Consider the following 18,214-nt stretch of genomic DNA (forward strand, 5'->3'; position numbering starts at 1 on the left):
TTGGTATACTGGATATGTTAACGACATTTCTAGCATATTATTAGTATATATGCACATATATCTTAGCCAATCCTTTGAATGGTTGATTTTTCGCCTCGGAATTCGATAAGGTCATTTTTCCATGCGTGAATTGTTTGGAAACCTTGACGCTTTTTTTACTGATAAACACTACCGTACTTAAATTAAGAAACAAACCAATTGTATCTTGATTGGTCCCACAAACTATTAGTGTTACTCTCAATACAATGGATCTTTGCATGTATGCCTTCGTGTACAATATATAAATTAACTACTTGAATATAGGCATAAGTAGGAAAAATCAAATACCATTATGATTACTACTCTCGAGTCCACCTGTGTATGTGTGTGTATGCTTGTCTGCCTTGTGTTTCTTGAAAAGTAAATGATTAAAAATATTACACAAATGGGTAGTCAATATGGGCAGTTCTTTCCAACTTTGGTCCAGATCCAAATTAAAATTTTGGATCATTTTGAATATTTTTTTTATAATGGGGATATATGACATTTTTACTGTTTTGGGATAATTGTAAGGTGTGATTTGATTTGTACCAAATGTAATGGACACATGAAGGCTTAGACTCTTTATAACACTATAAAATTGATCTGGATCATTGATCACTCTGATTCTGAGAAGGATTTTCTGAGTTTTGAAAATGAAATTTGAAGTTATTTAATATAAACGCATGCAATCTTGAAAAGATGGGCTGTCTGTTTGTTTACCCCTGATGAAAAAAAAAAAATCTACCTTTCAAAAATGCGCGGGATATAGTATTGTTTGTATTCTTGAAAGTTATTAGGTTTTTACCATACATTGATTACCATGCAACTATTGTTTGCTGTTTTCATATAAATATATTTTTTTCATGATAAACCTTTTTCACTTAATTTTATTTGAATACATAACTTCATATTTAACTAAAATATTTTTTAAATTATTGTAAACAAAGCAAACTAATTTTGACTCAAATTTATTAACAGGTCCTTTTTCTTTCTAACAAAATTTATATTTTACATTTTTTTATGATGTAGCTTAATGTTGCATTATGCCTTTTAAAAAAACATTTTAGTGATAATAAAATTATCATGTTTACTTTTAACTACTTAACTACTGAGACTCCATTAGTACAGGGACCCGGCATGGCCAAGCGTGTCAAGGAGTTCAACTCGTAATCCCAGGGTCGCGGGTTCGAATCCCGGTCGCACCAAACATGCTCACCCTTTCAGTCATGGGGGTGTTATAATGTGATGGTCAATTCCACAATTTGTTGGTAAAAGAGTAGCCCAAGAGTTTGCAGTGGGTGGTGAGGACTAGTTGCCTTCACTTTAGCCTTACACTGCTAAATTAGGGAGGGCTAGCACAGATAGCCCTCGAGTAGCTTTGTGCGAAATTCAAAACAAACAAACCATTAGTACAGTAGGAATAAATTAACTGTCGGTTTTGGGAGTTTCTTCATTAATGAATTAACTTTCACTATTTGGAATTTTCATTATCCAGTGGTATTGTAGTGGTTATAGTAGGAATGGGTTGGAAGTGAAATATAAATTCACACAGAAATTTATAAGCACTTTACACACACTGTTGAATAGTAAGCAAACCAACTGCAGAGTAACAAGCTACCAAAACACCTCAGAAAGTTAGTAGAGTAAAAACAAAATTTTCACAAAATTTTCCATCTAACTGACTGACTAACGTTGTTGGAAAGGCAGTTTTTTCTTGCCTTCACTATATGCAAATATAAATGCACATGATTGAATTATGTTGCCTTGTCTAAAATCATTTTTCTTAGTTATATTTATAACATATAATAACGATAACCATTTTGCAACACTACTAACGAGCCAACAGTATCCATATTTTATTATTACAAGAATATTATTTTGAGTTGCCAAGAAACAATTTACGAGTGCACAGTTGCTTATGCACACGCGCTCTGTGATCAGCCTGCAGGTGTATTAACTGTATTAATAAAAATGTGGCCAATGTAGATTCTCTAGATCTGGGCTCCAGTTGTGATTCAACCTGTAAAGGAAGTTTTCAGTTCTGTATGTCTGGCTCGAGAGTTCTGTGTTGGACAAAGCACTCGTATCACAGCATTTGGTGCCTAAGGCAAGAATGAGTCTCCTATGTGAGAACAAACTTAACCCGTTGCCAAAGTCAGACACTTCTTTACTTGAGCACACTGGACTGAAAACAAAACGATAGGTTGTGTAATTTACTTTGCATTGTTTTCAAACTAAGTGTGACCTATTGTCATCCAACTTTAGACTTGAAACACTGTGATTTTTAAAATATGCCTTTCAAGGAAACAAAACAAGAGAAAATGAGAAAACCTTATTTGATAACTTGTCTCAGTGAAGAGGGTAATACTGCAAAAATGTTAGAAACAATAATGCTGAATTTGTTGAATAAGCTATAGTCATTAATTCAACCAAAGAAAATGCTGCCACCCTTGCTAGGTGGAAGAAAAACTATAGCAAAATCCAGAAAATGTCGAAATATAACACTAAGAAAACCTATGAAAAGGACAGGGCTAGAGCCCAGTCCCTCTTGAAACATAGTACAAAAAACATCTACGAGACAAGTGTAAAATATTTTACATAAATACTCTTTTGGTTTATCCATTTTCAGTCAGATAGCCATAATATCTCCCATAAGGAAAGTATAACTACTGGAGCTTCAATTTAACTTCTGACACAAAACATCCACCATGTGATCTCATGTTCTTCGTTAGGATCACGTAATTTGATTGCATACGTGTTTCTGTACTTGGTTGCAGAAGCAAAGTTTACAATCGAAAAATTTAGCCGCATTCACCTTTCGTTTAGCGTGAACAATTATCAAGTTGCAAAAAGCACATGAAGTAGAAATGGGTGGAAAGATTACCATGCCAACTTTGAGGTTACACTATGTCAAAAATCACCAAGTGTTATAATATTATTTTGCCAATTTCTGACCTGTTTCCTTACTTTATTGGTGCTCCCTAACTGTTAATTAATTTATTTTTTACACTTGGTTATTATGTAAGCAAATAATTTATTGTTTTGTGAATGCAAATAAATCATTATTGAATTATCTAAAGGTGGTTTAGTAAGAGAGTCGATAACTCCAAATAAAAAATGAAATTTAACATGGTAAATGTTCATACTATTTATTTTAATTAGATACAAATACCTCAATACTGTTGTGAAATCAGACTAACGAACAGTTTCTTAAGTTTTCTGTTGTGGGTCGGTTTGGATAAAGATAAATAATATTTTATTGTACTTATCAAAAGACTAAATTATTTATCTCGTCCCTCAGAGGTTCTCAATAACTATAAAAGTGAATAATAGTATTTCAGCCATATTGTTCACCATATTCGTTGTCCAGCGACTCGATTTTATCAATCTTGAGCTCATCAGACTGGCTAGTTGTGACAAACACGGTGGTGGTTGGAACACTTTATATGTCATTTGTTACAGTAATAACAGTGAACAATGATTTTTTTGAAAAGTTTTGCTTCCTGGAAAGTTTTTGCTGATTGTGACAGGTACCTGGTGGGTATGCATATATATATAGTTTTGGTTTTGCTTCATCACGTAGGAGCTCTGAGAAATAGACAGTTAACTGTTTACTGGCAATAACGTATTTAATTACGTTTATGTTTCTAATATGCTATAAAGTTCAACATAATTAAAAATGTTTTGCTCCTGATTTTCATTTGTTTTCAATGTCCAGTGCATCACGTTGTAGTGTCCAACAGTAGTCAGCAAGCATTGATGGATTCCAGTTGTCCTGATATCGTTTTTCCATTGTAGCAATGTCCTGGTGAAACTGAAGACATTGATGAAATGGTACGCGATGGGCAAATTTGGATGTGATTTTCGTGATCAGCAGCCAAAAATCTATAAGGAACACCCAACAGTGTTCAAGAAGCAAAAACTTTGTTGTGCAGTGTAACTTGTACGTTTTGATTTTTTTCCAAGTTGATTAAGTATTAATATAATTAATTGTACTTATTATAAGATGTTAGTATAAGGCCTATTTAATTTTTTTTAAATTAAATTATTTATCTAGTTCTTTGTGGATTTTCTAGAATTAGAAAATGGTATAATAATAGTTTTTCAACCACTATGTTTGTAATGTCATTTGCGAAAGACGCGTTTCACTCAGTCCTGAACTCATTGGGTACATTAGTGGTCAGAATGTAATGTACATAAGCCATTTATTACAACAATGATTAAGGTGATATGAATGAAATTTCCAAATAGTGTTCCGACCGTTCACATATTCGTTGTATCTCAGCTGGCCTACAATGTTTGATCGAAACCTGTCATCGGCAATGGATATGGTTAAAATAGAGATGTTGGAATACTGTTGTTTACACTCTTTTAATATTTGAAAATCCCCGTGAGACTAGATAAAGATTGCAGTGTCCAAAAGTGTATAATTTTAATCATGTTTTGCTAGCTTGGAAAAGGCGTTGACACCATAACAATTGTAGAAGCAATAATTTTTATGCTAAAATTAAACTCTCCAACGGTATTGGTATTTATGCCATTATAAAACATGTAGCGTACAGTGAACGTTTTAATATCCACCAGTATTCTATTATTGTATAATATAAATAATCGTCTGTAATAAAATAGATCTCTATAGTAATTTTGTTTGTTTTTTTGTTATAATGTAATAAAATATTAGTCTTTTGATGTTTTAAGTGTATAATGTAAGGTCTTATCTGATGCACTTCTTCACTACGAATAACAAAAAATAACTCATTTATGTGTTTTAGTGTTACGCATACATATATTAACTTTAGAAGAAAAAACTTTGATCAATTATGCAACAAATCCAAGAGCAAAAATTTATTAGTTATTATCATGTATTCTAATTATATATTCATGTACATTTAAGTTGTAATTGTGCGTTCTTGTCTTTTATTAAACTGTGGTGAGTGAGTTGTTGTGAAAAACTTGTAGGGTGAATGATATTAGAAAAGGTTGAGAAGCATTGGCCTATACAATCATCCAGATATAATTGCTAATATTCTGCTAACCATTACAACGAGTGCGCTGTTTTCTTCTCTCCCATAATCATAATAGAATTTCACACCTGAAATTATATGATAGTTTTGTGTTTCTGGTACTAACGTGTTAAATGTTTTTGTACAACGTAAAATAGGCATGTTATCTACAACTTGCATGATCAATTTAAGTAAATAATAGGTGGATGGTTAAGACAGTTTAAAAATCGTTGATAAATTTGTATATGTCAATTAGAAAAGGAGAACTTGAATAATTTCCTGCAGTCGGCTGGCTAAAAGATACCATCATGTAGGACTATCATGTGATATGTGTTTTAGCTGAAGTACCATGATGACATGATAACTTGTGAAAAGACTACGTGGTGGCTGTTTTGATACAATATTCATAGATCATTATGATATTTATGAAGTAATTTCTTTCTATGGCTCATCCTCTTGTAGCTTATGAAGAAATCTTACAGAAATGAAGGAAAAATAGAGAAAGTTACTGCTTTCAAGGAATTTCTTTCTTAATATTTGTATTAACCAACACATCTTATAAAACGTCTAGACTCAGATGATGGAGATTTCACAATAGATATAAAATAAAGGAAGAATTTAACTCAGTTGGATCTGGTGATAGAGATTTAAAATATGCTGTACAATATAGTAGGCAGGGCTAGTGCAAACACTTGGAAACTTATGCACATTTACTGTTGGAGTTTTGGGATAAGCCTTCAAAATGACAACTTGTAATAAATGTGTATAGGTGACAAACAACTATCTTCAATGTGTTGAATAGATCTTCATTTATTGCCATACAATGGTTTTATAAAACTAAGGTATGTAAATAAACATTCTGTTCTTACATTTGAGTATAGCACTTCCATGAAAATCCTTCAGTGTGACACTCAGAAAACTTCACATATGTGAAATTTAAGCCATTAGCAAAGTTCTTGCTTTACCCCAAGAGTTCTGGAGAATTCTATCATAAATGTAACATTTCCCTTTCTATACCAGTCTGAATGGTATTTTTCAATCAGTTTCTGTTTCCACAACAAAGGGTTATCTGTGAAAAATCCTTAAAGGAATACAAGGTTGCTTATTTGCAATTAGAAGGTTTGGCTTGTTTTTTGAAAAAGCCTTGATTTAGTTTTATTTTTATCAGAAAGCTGTTACTAAATAGCTTATGTCTAAAATACTTAAATGTGTTTAAGAGTTCCAAATTATATGTTTTTAAACAAAATATTGTCCATATATTCCCTACAAGGGAAAAGTATGTTATGTTATTATAGCCACTGAGAGAATCCAATGTCAGTCTGTTTAGGTAATAACTTATGTTATTATTTATAAGTATTAAACATTATCATAATTACAAGTAAATATGCTTGTCAGTGTATTACTAAATATACTTCTAATTGTGCCCAAGGTATTATGTAGTTAATTGTAATGTCACTGTCTGAAAGTCTAATCTTCAGTAGGTCTGCACATTAGAAACACTGCTAATAAATGTTGTTCAAAGCAACTGTTTATAAAAAATATATTTTTGGAGAAATAGTTTGATAAAATTTAGTTTCAGAACAGTTTACTTGTCCAACAGATAAGGTATTAAGATAATAGTATTTATTTAGTTCCCAGATGAAGTTTCTGTGAATATGGAATTATTCACTGGATATCTATGTAGTGGTAATGTGGGAAATATAAACTGAGGCTTAAGAAAGTTATGTAATAAATATTCTGTTTGAATGTTGTTGCAAACACAGCATAGCAAAACATACTAAAGGCATGTCAACATTCTTCCATTTCCAAACATAGTTTGTTTCTGTTTTGTGGTATGCATGAACCTATCTCATAATACAAATTGACATGTAATAAAAGAAAACTTGATAATTATATGAATGATAAAGGCTGGCTTTAAGTTGTTGTTTTTTTTTAATAGGTTTGGTTTAGTTTAGAGGGTGGGACAGCTTATATATATATATATATATATATATAAACAGGTCCCTTTTAGTCCCTAAATGTTATTTACATACAGTTGACTCTCCCCAAGTGATCATCTCCCCAAGGAGACCACTCCCTCATAGTAGGCAAAATATTATATTCCAAACAGTTTGACTATCTGTAACATCATAAAATATTTCCCCAGAGGGACTGCTACCCTATTTCACACTATAACCACTGAAACAGCCCTGAAGCCATTGTTGACTTTCTACACTGCAGCCATCCACTGTCTGTTTCATACAATAAATATTAACAGGTGTGAGCTTCAGTGATGTTGAGAAAACCCACTTGTAGAGAAATATATATGTAAAAACGGTTTGTTTGGGTTGAGAAAGTTTTTACGTAGAGGAGTGAACAACATTTCGACCTTCTTCGGTCATCGTCAGGTTCACAAAGAAAGAAAGAGATAACTGACTGGAAGTGGACCACATGTTTGAAAGGGGTTGAGTGTCGGAATGTAGAGGGCAGGCTTAAATGTTTGAATATATAATTTTATATTATTTATTTTATTATTATTATTATTTATTATATTATTTTTTAATATAGGTATAAAGGTGTTCCTTTGTATTGGTTTATTTTGGGCTTAAGTTGTTGTATAAGTAAGGCTTCTTTAATTTTGCATTTGTTTATGTTTATTTCTTTATTTAGTATTTGTGTGTTTTTTATGGTTATGTTGTGTTTATTTGACTTGCAGTGTTCGAAAACATGTGAAGGTTACTTTTTATGTCCTTTAAATCTGGTTTCCATTTTTCTACTTGTTTCTCCAATATAGAAGTTGTGGCAGTTGTCACATTGTATTTTATAAATAATGTTGGTGTGATGTTTGTCAGTGTAGTGTCTGCATAGTATAGACCTCAGTTTTGTGCCTGGTTTTTGAATAAATTTGGTATTAACTGGAATGTCATATTTTGTTACTAGTTTTTGCCAAATGTTTGTTATTTTTATGCTGATGTTGGGAATATATGGTATGCAGCAGTATATGGTTTCTTGATTTTTTGATTTGTGAGATATATTTACTTTTGTTGGTTGATTTTGCTTTCTGTCTAGGTGTGTGCATATAATGTTTTCCATGTTATCAATCATATATAAAGGTATATCATTCACAAACACAGTGAACTGTGTCAGTGTTCTAGACACTTGTGCTTAGATCAGTTCTATCCCACTGAAGATGGCAACCATGTTCACATGTGGTCTGTGGCTAAAACCTGTGGTATACTTTGAAACTAAAGACAATAGAATAGAAATTGTTCAAGAAAGGAGTAATTAATAATAGTTTGGATGTATAATATGCAAGAACATATCACATAACATTACAATTTACTGTTTAAATATGGTACAGTTAATTGATGAACTGGCCAACCCTTAGTAACTCCACTTCCTTATTAAGACCACTTTTTCAGACCCAAAGGTTGTCTCGATAGAGAGAATCTGCTCTATATGTATGTAACATTTTTGTGTAAGAAAAGTGCTCAGTTTTGTGTTATGTTCCCATGTCAAGAAAGTTAAAAAATGAAGAAATTAAAAAAATATTATACCAATAGGGAGCTCAAAATGCACAGGTAAAAAAGAAAGTTGAATAAATTTGTATTATTTGACATAACAACAAAATTAAAAACAAAATATCATCTGAAGACTTTTAAGTTTTACTTAATTACATTAATAAACTTCTACATATCTTCCATCATTAGTTACAGCCAATCTGTTTCTGCATTCAAATTCTGAGAACACATTTTCCAACACAGCTGTAGGGATGGATAAGACATTGTAAAGGATACAAAGTGTCAGTTTCTCAAGATTCCTTGGTGTGTCATGGTAGACTTTTGTTTTCAAAAAGCCCAAGAGGTAAAAATCTAAAGGGGTGAAGTTGGGAGAACTCCTTATGAATTGCTATTTCACTCAAAAGAACAGATTTAGTTCTGAAATCTGCAGTAAAACACTTTCATAAGCAATAATACAAATAATAATTAATAGAAATAGACTTTACAAGACTTCAGAAGATGTTTTGAAACATCAATAGTAAAGACACTATTCAACTTTCTTTTTGGTATGTTCATTTTGGAACACTGTGTGAATTTAATAATAATGTTAACATGATACAACTTTTAGTGTAAATATTCAGCCAGTTTATTTGCTGTCCACCATGTCAGTATAACATCTGTTTGTTGGTTATTAAAGAACAGTTTTTGAAGTGTTCTTGAGTATCTTTCTTGTCTTGATAAGTGTACACACCGATGTAGGGTTACTTATAACCTACACTACAGCCTCTTTCTAAAAATGTAACACTGGCAAGAAGCTCTTTTATGCTCTCATGGAAAAGTAATTGTTTAGTCTTTGTAAAACTGAAAAAAGACTGCCAAAATTACAATACATAGTTCTGAACAACTAATTGACTTTTATATTTTTTAGAACAACACTAGTTTTTGAAATACATAATGAGAAATAGTTCAAAATGATCCACTATTGTGACTAAGAAGATGAAAACTATACTAGCTTTGAAATGAAAGCTCCTAACAGTTTAGTGTGGAATTGTATTAGTATAACTGGTTTCTTTCAGCAATGTTTTTCACTCTGATATAACAAGAAAAATACTTGTTTTGAAGTTTAATTTTATTTTTTTTTCTAGCCACTTTCTTTCTAGATGTACTGTATGAGGAACATTCAGTTTTACGTTGCCTATTATTACTTCTTGTCCAGATGTACTGTAAGAAGGTTTTTCAATCTTCCACTGTCTGCCAGCAATTCATGACCATAAGTAGTGGAAAAAAGGTTGTCTAATTTTACATTACCTTTTAGCCATTTCCACTCAAGAAGAATTAGAATGGAAGGGCATGTAGTTTTTAATTTGTCTGACCATTTTTATTCTACAAGTAGTGTAACAAAGTCATCTAGCTTTGTATTTTCTGCTTGCCACATTCCACTCAGAAATAAATTTTGTAGTGTTATTCATTTACTTTCTTTGTATCATTATTGAAAGAATTTATGTGTGGCACTTGTCTGTCCTTTTTTACTTACTGAAAGAATAAGTTTCATAAAATGTTTCTTTACTATCTGCTATTTTCTGGGCATTTAAAAAATTGTCTTGTTTTACTTTTATTCTTTCTTCATGTATTTTTACTTGAGAAGGAATCTGACTTGATAAGATAATTTTTGATCTTCAGAAAATCAATTACAAAATGGTTTTAAATTTGCATATACCTGTTTGTAAATCTCATTTATGATTTTGCTTTTTCTTAGGTGTGAACATTAAAATCAAAGTGGCTAGAGATCATGTCATACCTATAACACATTTTCTACAACTTCATCTTAAAGCTTATTTTCAAACAAATATGGCCAGTGCCTCTTCCACTCCATTTAGTAGTAGTATTTCACCTGGACCCCGCAAACATGGCTTCAGCCGGTTTTCTCTGGGGCGAATTTTTAACAGCAATCCATTTGGTCGACGTGGGACTGGGCGGCATCGACCGGTTCAGACAGAAACTGACAGTCGTTCAGAAATCAATATTGTGGGCGCTCACCCCCTTAACAGAAATGTAAGACTTGATTTAAATGTATGTAGAACATGATAGTATAAAAGATATGGTTTTGTGCTTGATCACTATAATTGCATACAATGTAAATACATGTAATTGATGTAGAGTGTTTGGATATTAAGGATCTGGAGCAACTTAAGACTAAAACTTGTATACAGTATTGAATTTTCTATATGGCAGTGTAAGCTCAGCGTGGGAATTAGATTATGTAGTCTTTATCCATTAAACCATTAGTGTGTGTTGTACATTCATTTATTTTGAGGTCTTTAACAAGCTCAGTACTTATTGTCTTTTTTAATGTTAAGCTTTCTTTACAAACACAATTTTCATATTTTCAGAAGGAAAAAAATATTTCTGCACTTTTGAATGTTTGATGATGATCTTGTTTTCAGCAAAAACTACTTGTTATGTAATGATATCTTACTTAATCTAATTCTTTTGCAGCAGGATTCATTAAGTATTAAAGGGGCCTTCAGGCTGTCAGCAGTTGGTCAGTCTTCAGACTCAGAATCAAACTCCTTGTCTAGTGCACGGAGTGAGGTCGTTCCTGATTCTACCCAGGATAGAGGGATGGATCGGCTAGAATGCCCCTTCTGTCTACTGGAGCTACCAGTCCAGTGCTTCCCAGAGTTAAGCTCATGCTCACATCGTGCCTGCTATAACTGCTTGCAAACATATTTCAAAATTGAGATTTCTGAAAGCAGGTATGAAATCTCACAATTTGCGATTTACATTTTATCTCTGATGTTAGACATATCTTATTTCTTCCTGTTTCTTGTATCTTATAAATAGTTGAACTGCATCATTAAGGATAATTTAGTGAACGAAATGTACTATCTTATTTGCTTTCATCTCTTTCCTAAGTGACAAATCTGAAGAAATTCATAGCCAATTTATTAGTTCCTGTCCTACTTAAAGTTCAGAAATACAGACATCATTAATGAAAATTTTATTTTCAGATAAAAGAGCTGGAACATTCTGTAACTTGAATATACGTACTTATTTGAGAATGTATAATGCCGTGATATCACTAGCAGTACAGCTGAATTTTATATTTGTAGAAAGTTAAAATACAAAAGCTTTATGAAAAAACAGACAAACTGCAGACTCTTTCAAGTATAGTTCTGTGATAACACAAACATTCAGCTTTGGAATTCAAAATTGTTACACTATATTGTTGCTCTTGGAACAACTGGTATAGATAAATTTTAGCTGCATTTTAGTTATTTATTTTAGCAGTTGTGTTATTTACCAGTGAAGTATATATTGTTTGTGGTATTGCTTTAAAAAAATGACAATTATCCTTCTTTGTGCATGTTATTATTTTGTGTTCTGAACTGAATGTTTACTAAAAGCTTGACAAATTTTTTTGAAGGTACATAGAGTAAACTCGGAATAAACATTAATTCTCCATTGTAAGCTCTGTCTATTGGATCCATGAACACATAAGGTCAACTAAATTCTGTCAACTATCTCTTCTTTAGATTCTTTTCTGTCTATCCCAAAGAGAAAGAAAGTTTTATTACTTAAATGTAAAAATGATATACTTGAAGGGGTTTTTTTATATACTTGTATGGTTAAAATATTAAAACATGCTACAACAAATTGTTTTCTGCATACATTTTTATATTATTTAACACACAGTTCTTAAACAAAATTTGTAAGTGTTGTAACATATACTAACTTTTTCTAATAACTATTGACTTGAGTTAATGATAATCATTAGTTATGCTGCATAGGGAGTTTTAAGTTCCTGGTAGAAGTAAGGCAGTCGTATAACACTTTTATAAATATAATTTATACAAATGTCAGATCACAACACAATAAATATTAATAGATTATTAATGACTAATTTAAGTCACTAGCATTGACTGTTAGCTATCTTTTAATTTCATTTTTTTTTCTCTTATTACCACTGAAGATTGGTTTTGGCATAGCCTAGTGATTAGCTTGCTTGATTGTAAATCTGAGTGTCCCCAGTTCACAGTTTGTTGCTGTAAAATTGAGTTCCTCAATTCTAAAGCCATAGGCATGTTTTAAGGGTGTTAATGAAAGCCTGCTTTTCAATTATAGTAACCTAAGAATTGGCAGCACATGCTCTTAACTAGTTCCTTTTCTTTTTAGTGTATCGTTTTAAAAGTATGTCTTGTGTAACTTTGCATGAATATTTAAAAAACAAAGAACAACTATTTTAGCCAAATGAAAAACTTGTAAGTCATATTGGGTAAGACATTTTAAAGAATGTTTAAGGCACCTGTAAGTTGTATAAATTTGAGATAGTAAAATATTCTTGAATGTAAAAGACATTTAAGACTGGTTTTTATTAACAGAGTAAACATCTCGTGTCCAGAGTGCACTGAACCTCTTCATCCAAATGATATTCGAATGATCCTGAATGATGAAATTGTTATAGCTAAATATGAAGATTTCATGATTCGGCGGGTTTTAGTGACTGAACCAGATGCTAGGTGGTGTCCTGCCCCTGACTGTGGGTGAGCGGTCATGCTTTTTTTTTCTATGTAACTTACAATATTAAAACTAGTCTTAATAATAGTTACTATAACTACTCGTTAAGTTTAGTATTCTAAATCCATTTTTTTTTATAGGTATGTTGTCATAGCTACTGCATGTGCAAGCTGCCCTAAACTGAAGTGTGACCGACCTGGTTGCGATACCTACTTTTGTTACCATTGTAAGCAGGAGTGGCATCCCAACCAGACTTGTGATGCTGCACGAGCCCAGAGAGCTCGCCATTCTCCTCACCCACGCTCTGCTTCAGTGTCTTTCAGCCAAGACTCAATAATTCAAAGTAGGTGGTGGTAGACTGTAATGACAATGAAATTAGTAGGCATTAATAACAGTAATTAGAATGATGTATTGTAATAAAAACACGTGTGCATATGTACATATTATTGAAGAATAATTGGTTTCCTTTAGATATGTGGGAAGGATCCATTTTTTTTCAAGACAATCACATTTTTGAAGGAACAAAATTTTAATAGGAAAGTAACTTTTCTTCACATAAACATTACACACATTAATTTTGACTGTTTAAAGTACAATAGAAAGTAAATTACTATAAAATGTACAAACATAAATTTGATATTGAAGTTCAGAAATAGGTCAAAACAAAATATCTGTACTCTCCCACTGTGTACTTGTGATCTGGTGCTTGTGCCTTCCTTGCTTTTGCTTTCTTTTACTATTGACAATGTCATATTATGATGTCACAGTCTAATGGCAGGTGCAGTGATTCATTCCTTTATGTTCAGTAGGTTTCTACTTCAGCTGCTAACAGTAAAATAAACATAAGAAATAGATGCAAAAAGTTAGTAGTAGAAACTGCCAAAGAAAGTACTTTGGAAAAATCATGGTTAGTACTAAAACATATGTAACAGTACTACAAACATTATTTTGTATTTTTTAAACCTTTGAAGTTTTTTTTAATAGTTATGAGGTTGAACAATTTAACTTTCCCTATATAGAGTTAGGGTGGAGAAAATATTGGGTAAAATATGAAGTTCTTCTAATATAAAAATATTTGATATTTAAGGTTTTTAGAAATTATGGATTTCAAATTTTAAAATTTCTAGATGAAGAAAAGTATTTTTGATTTTAACATGAAAATCACTCTGCACTCAGAGCAGTGAACACTGACTTTATGTATTCATGAACAAATATGTAGAAAAATACTTAATTAACGATTTTGATTTTTTGTCTACAAAAGACTTGTACTGTTTGTTAAAAACATGAAACATTTCTTGACAAAACACAAAACTTGTTAAAAGTTATATTGTGGAAACTGGGCTCTTTTGAAGTTGTCCCCTGCTAGTACAGCAGTTAGTCTATGGACTTGCAACACTAAAATCAGGGATTCAATTCCCTCGATGGACTCAGCAGATAACCCAACATGGATTTGCTTTTAAAAACACACAAACACACACTCTTTTGAAGTCACATGTTCGATGTTTTCCACTGAGGCAGTGGCAAAAGAGTCAATATACATTTGTATGTAACAATTTGTGATGTTCTTGGTTAAACCATTTGTTATGAGTGGGTTTAACTGTACATGTCATGGTCTTTTAGCAAATTATTTTAAAAAGTTGATTAAACAATTTATTGTTTATGTTATGCCAATTAATGTGGCATAAAAATTTTTGTTAATAAACCATATTTTAATAGTAAGTTTTAATTTTATAAGGCAATATCTTTTAAAATCCTGAATTTCTCCCAGTGTGAGAAAGTGACATTTTGTCTAGGTAACCTCCCTCCCTATTTTATTCACCACTTCTCCAGTAAATACTAAATTTAGTGTAAATTACCCACTATAAGATCATCATTGCTCAGACATACCATAATTTTAATAGCCGTGAATTTGTTTGATTACAGAGCCATTAAGTAGAACAACAGACCTCTCCTGCCATTCCCACCTGTCAAATCCTTTCTTTCAGGATTTGTTAATAGTTCTCTCTTATGTTTGATTCTATACGATGTATAACAAATAGAAAGTCAAGGTTTTCATCCATCAAATGACATATGTTGTTGTTTTCTGAACAAAACATTTTTGATTACTCAGCACAGCCTTCATTTCCATGGGAAGTATAACAACTATCATAGGTGAATTTGTAACAGTTTTTGTTGTATAATTATAAAGCCAGAAAAATTGTGGTAGTGAGGGGAATTTGTCTGCTTTTTGCATGTTATCATTTTGTGTTCTTTGGTGCATTATATAATTTAATGAAAATTTAGTGTGTTGCTACCATTATAATAAAACAAGAAGTAGAATTAAATGCCATCAGCAGTTGACAGCAAAAACAGGTTGGATTAGGTAAAATGAATAATGTAATAAAAATCTTTCACGAGGAATGCACATGAGCAACTTAGAAGTGGAGTAGCTTATGGGTAATGTAAGTTGATAGTGTAATGTTAGATTCACATTCCCAAGTAATTTACAGTTTATAGTGATACACGTAGTAGTAGTTGGTAGTTGAAAGGGCAATCACAGAGAAATAAAATAAAATTTAATAATAAGTAGATGTTTACTATAATGACTTTAAAGCTATTTAGGATAAATAAATGTACAAGTTGAAGCCATTCTGGAAATGAAAAATGGTAATTTATATCATTTTTTTTTGGTAGTTATGAGGTTGGTCAATTTGACTGATTCTATATAGTTAAAGTACAAAACATAACAGTTAAAATATACTCTTCAAAAAAAGAAACGCAAAAGGCAAAATTTGAGGCAAATTGATAGCAAGTTTATTCCAGGTAGTTCTATATGACATGTGTGAAACTTTGCACATTCACTGCTGAACATCCAAAGTCTGCAAAGGCGAAGTCCACGCTCACTAGTTGAAGTTTAACGTCACTCAACGTCAATAACGAGTATGCCACCCGTGAACATCAATAACTGCTTGGCATCTCCTGCCCATGGAAGTGATGAGATGACGAATCACATCCTGTGGAATGGCTGTCCACTCAACCTGCAAAGCTGCTGCAAGCTGAGGTAGAGTCCGCGGTTGAGGTTGTTGCCGTCACAGACGTCAGTCCAACTCGTCCCAAAGATGTTCAATGAGGTTTAAATCTGGTGACCTGGAGGGCCAGGGAAGAACGTTGATGTTGTGGTGTCTCAAGAAGACAGTGATGAGTTGGGCTGTGTGAGGACGGGCGTTGTCATGTTGCAAAATGTCGTTGACGTTCACCATGATGGGTTGCACATGGGGCCTAAGAATCTCGTCGACGGTTGCGTACGGTTTGATCAGAAATCCTACACAGCCCTGGTATGGTTGAGGGAGTAGACGTCGCAGTGGTGGTCCTATCCTGAAGGTGACGTAACCGGATGTAGCGATCTTGTGCGGGCGTGGTCACACAAGGTCTGCCAGATCGTGGACGGTCACGAGTTGATCCATGTTGTTGGTAACGATTCCATAGCCTTGTGACGGTGTTTGGGTGGACATTCAAGCTCTGGCAACATCTGATCGAGATTCGCCTGCTTCCAAGCGACCAATGGCGTTGTTACATTGTGCTTCAGTCAGTCTTGGCGTAACTGTATTGCGTGTCAGTGGCTTAACACTGAGCTATGGAAACCGAGAACCCGTCACTTTTATAGGGATTTTGCACATGTTGCATTTGCAGAACATGCAGATCTCTCAAACAAATTTATTGGACACGAATGCGTTTTGGCAAAAAATCCGATGTTTTCCTCCGTTTTCAAAGTGCACAACTTTTATTGTCATTTAGGTCTGACAGTCAGTACCGTAACACGTGTAACATCACATACTCTGAGCTTGTAACGTTATTACATATATATCTCTTTAAAATTACAAAAATGTCCCTTTTGCATTTCTTTTTTTGAATAGTATATGAAGTTTTACTGAAACATTTGAAATGTATTTAGGAGGTTTTAGAGATTACGAAAATGGTATTTGAGGTTTTTTTGGGATGAAGAATTTTTGTTTTAATCATAACATAAAAACTGCTTTGCACTCGAAGTAGTAACAAAACAGACTCAATATATTCACAAATAAATCATTAGTAAAGTAACTTCCTTAAAAAATCTGATTTTGTGTACAAAAGATATGTAGTGTTTACTAAATGTGTACCAAATTTTGTGTAGATACACGCACTGTATCAAAAGTTATAGTATAAATATTTAACATGTACACATGTCTACAAACTTGTGTATTTTACACTGATCCTGTTGCAAAAAGGTGAAGGGTACCTTGCAAACATTCTGTGGGTTTTATAAATTAAAGTTTTTTCAGTAAGATTCTAGTTACAGTTACTTGTAAATTTATCTCGCATTAAATGTGGAACAAAAGTTAGCAAGCTTGAATGTTCTGAATCGGTACTGATTTCTGTGCTGGATGATCCAATATCAAATGTTGTGGATAGTATATGCAAATCATTACATGTCCATAACTTAATCCAGTTCACATCAAATCAGTTTTGGGTCATGCAGTTTGATGATATAGATAGCAGTCATATCCCAGCTGGCCTGATGAGCCTTGATATTCAGGAAATTACCTTGTCAGTATTAAATATAGCATATATAGTATGATTATTATATTGTTGTACATTATGTTATATTTTTTAAATATGTAGAATTCATGAAAGTGTGTAATTAAAGATTTATTTGTAGACTTCCTATCATTTTTATACCATAAGTCATTACATTTTATATGTAAGATTACTGTTAGTAGCTCACACACCATTGTCATAATCATGTGCTGTCTTTTTCAGGGAGATAAACTGTCACAATTCTTCACTTCTATCTATTCCATGATTTTCTCATCAGGTCTTCATATTTTTGCTATTTCAGTCAACTATTTAATATTTGTCATCAAATCTGTTCTTGGTCTTCTCCCCAATATCTCTTCCCTTCTATTTGACCATCCAGTAGGACTCACTGGATGTTGTCTTGTCTTATAATATGGCCAAAATATTTCCAATTTCCTGTTCTTGATGGTTTATACAACATATCTTTTCACATTCATCTTCTGAGAATTTCTTCATTTGTTATCTTGTCTGTCCAGTATATCTTCATTGTTTTTCTGTACACTTGCATCTCAAATGCTTCCAGTTTGTTAATCAGTGCTTATGTCAAGGTCTATGCTTCATAGCCACATAGCAGAGTTAACCATATATAGCATTTTATGA

The 18,214-nt window shown here is 32.5% G+C and overlaps 1 protein-coding gene across 4 annotated transcripts in view; it reads left to right on the forward strand.

The window, feature by feature from the left end:
* LOC143223542 (E3 ubiquitin-protein ligase RNF19A-like) overlaps nucleotides 1-18,214 on the forward strand; it is a 45,625-nt gene that overhangs the window by 12,587 nt on the left and 14,824 nt on the right. For 2 of the 4 annotated variants that reach the window (XM_076451625.1, XM_076451626.1), the window contains exons 2-5: nucleotides 10,260-10,555; nucleotides 11,000-11,259; nucleotides 12,886-13,047; nucleotides 13,162-13,364. In XM_076451625.1, the coding sequence (XP_076307740.1) occupies nucleotides 10,352-10,555; nucleotides 11,000-11,259; nucleotides 12,886-13,047; nucleotides 13,162-13,364 (829 nt within the window). In that variant the 5' untranslated portion in view covers nucleotides 10,260-10,351. Of the gene's footprint in view, nucleotides 1-9,768; nucleotides 9,792-10,259; nucleotides 10,556-10,999; nucleotides 11,260-12,885; nucleotides 13,048-13,161; nucleotides 13,365-18,214 lie in introns of those variants that run through there. The other 2 variants (XM_076451627.1, XM_076451628.1) reach the window with 2 other exon arrangements.

This window comes from Tachypleus tridentatus, chromosome 8 (genome assembly GCF_004210375.1).
Source record: "Tachypleus tridentatus isolate NWPU-2018 chromosome 8, ASM421037v1, whole genome shotgun sequence".
Classification (NCBI taxonomy): Eukaryota; Metazoa; Arthropoda; class Merostomata; order Xiphosura; family Limulidae; genus Tachypleus; species Tachypleus tridentatus.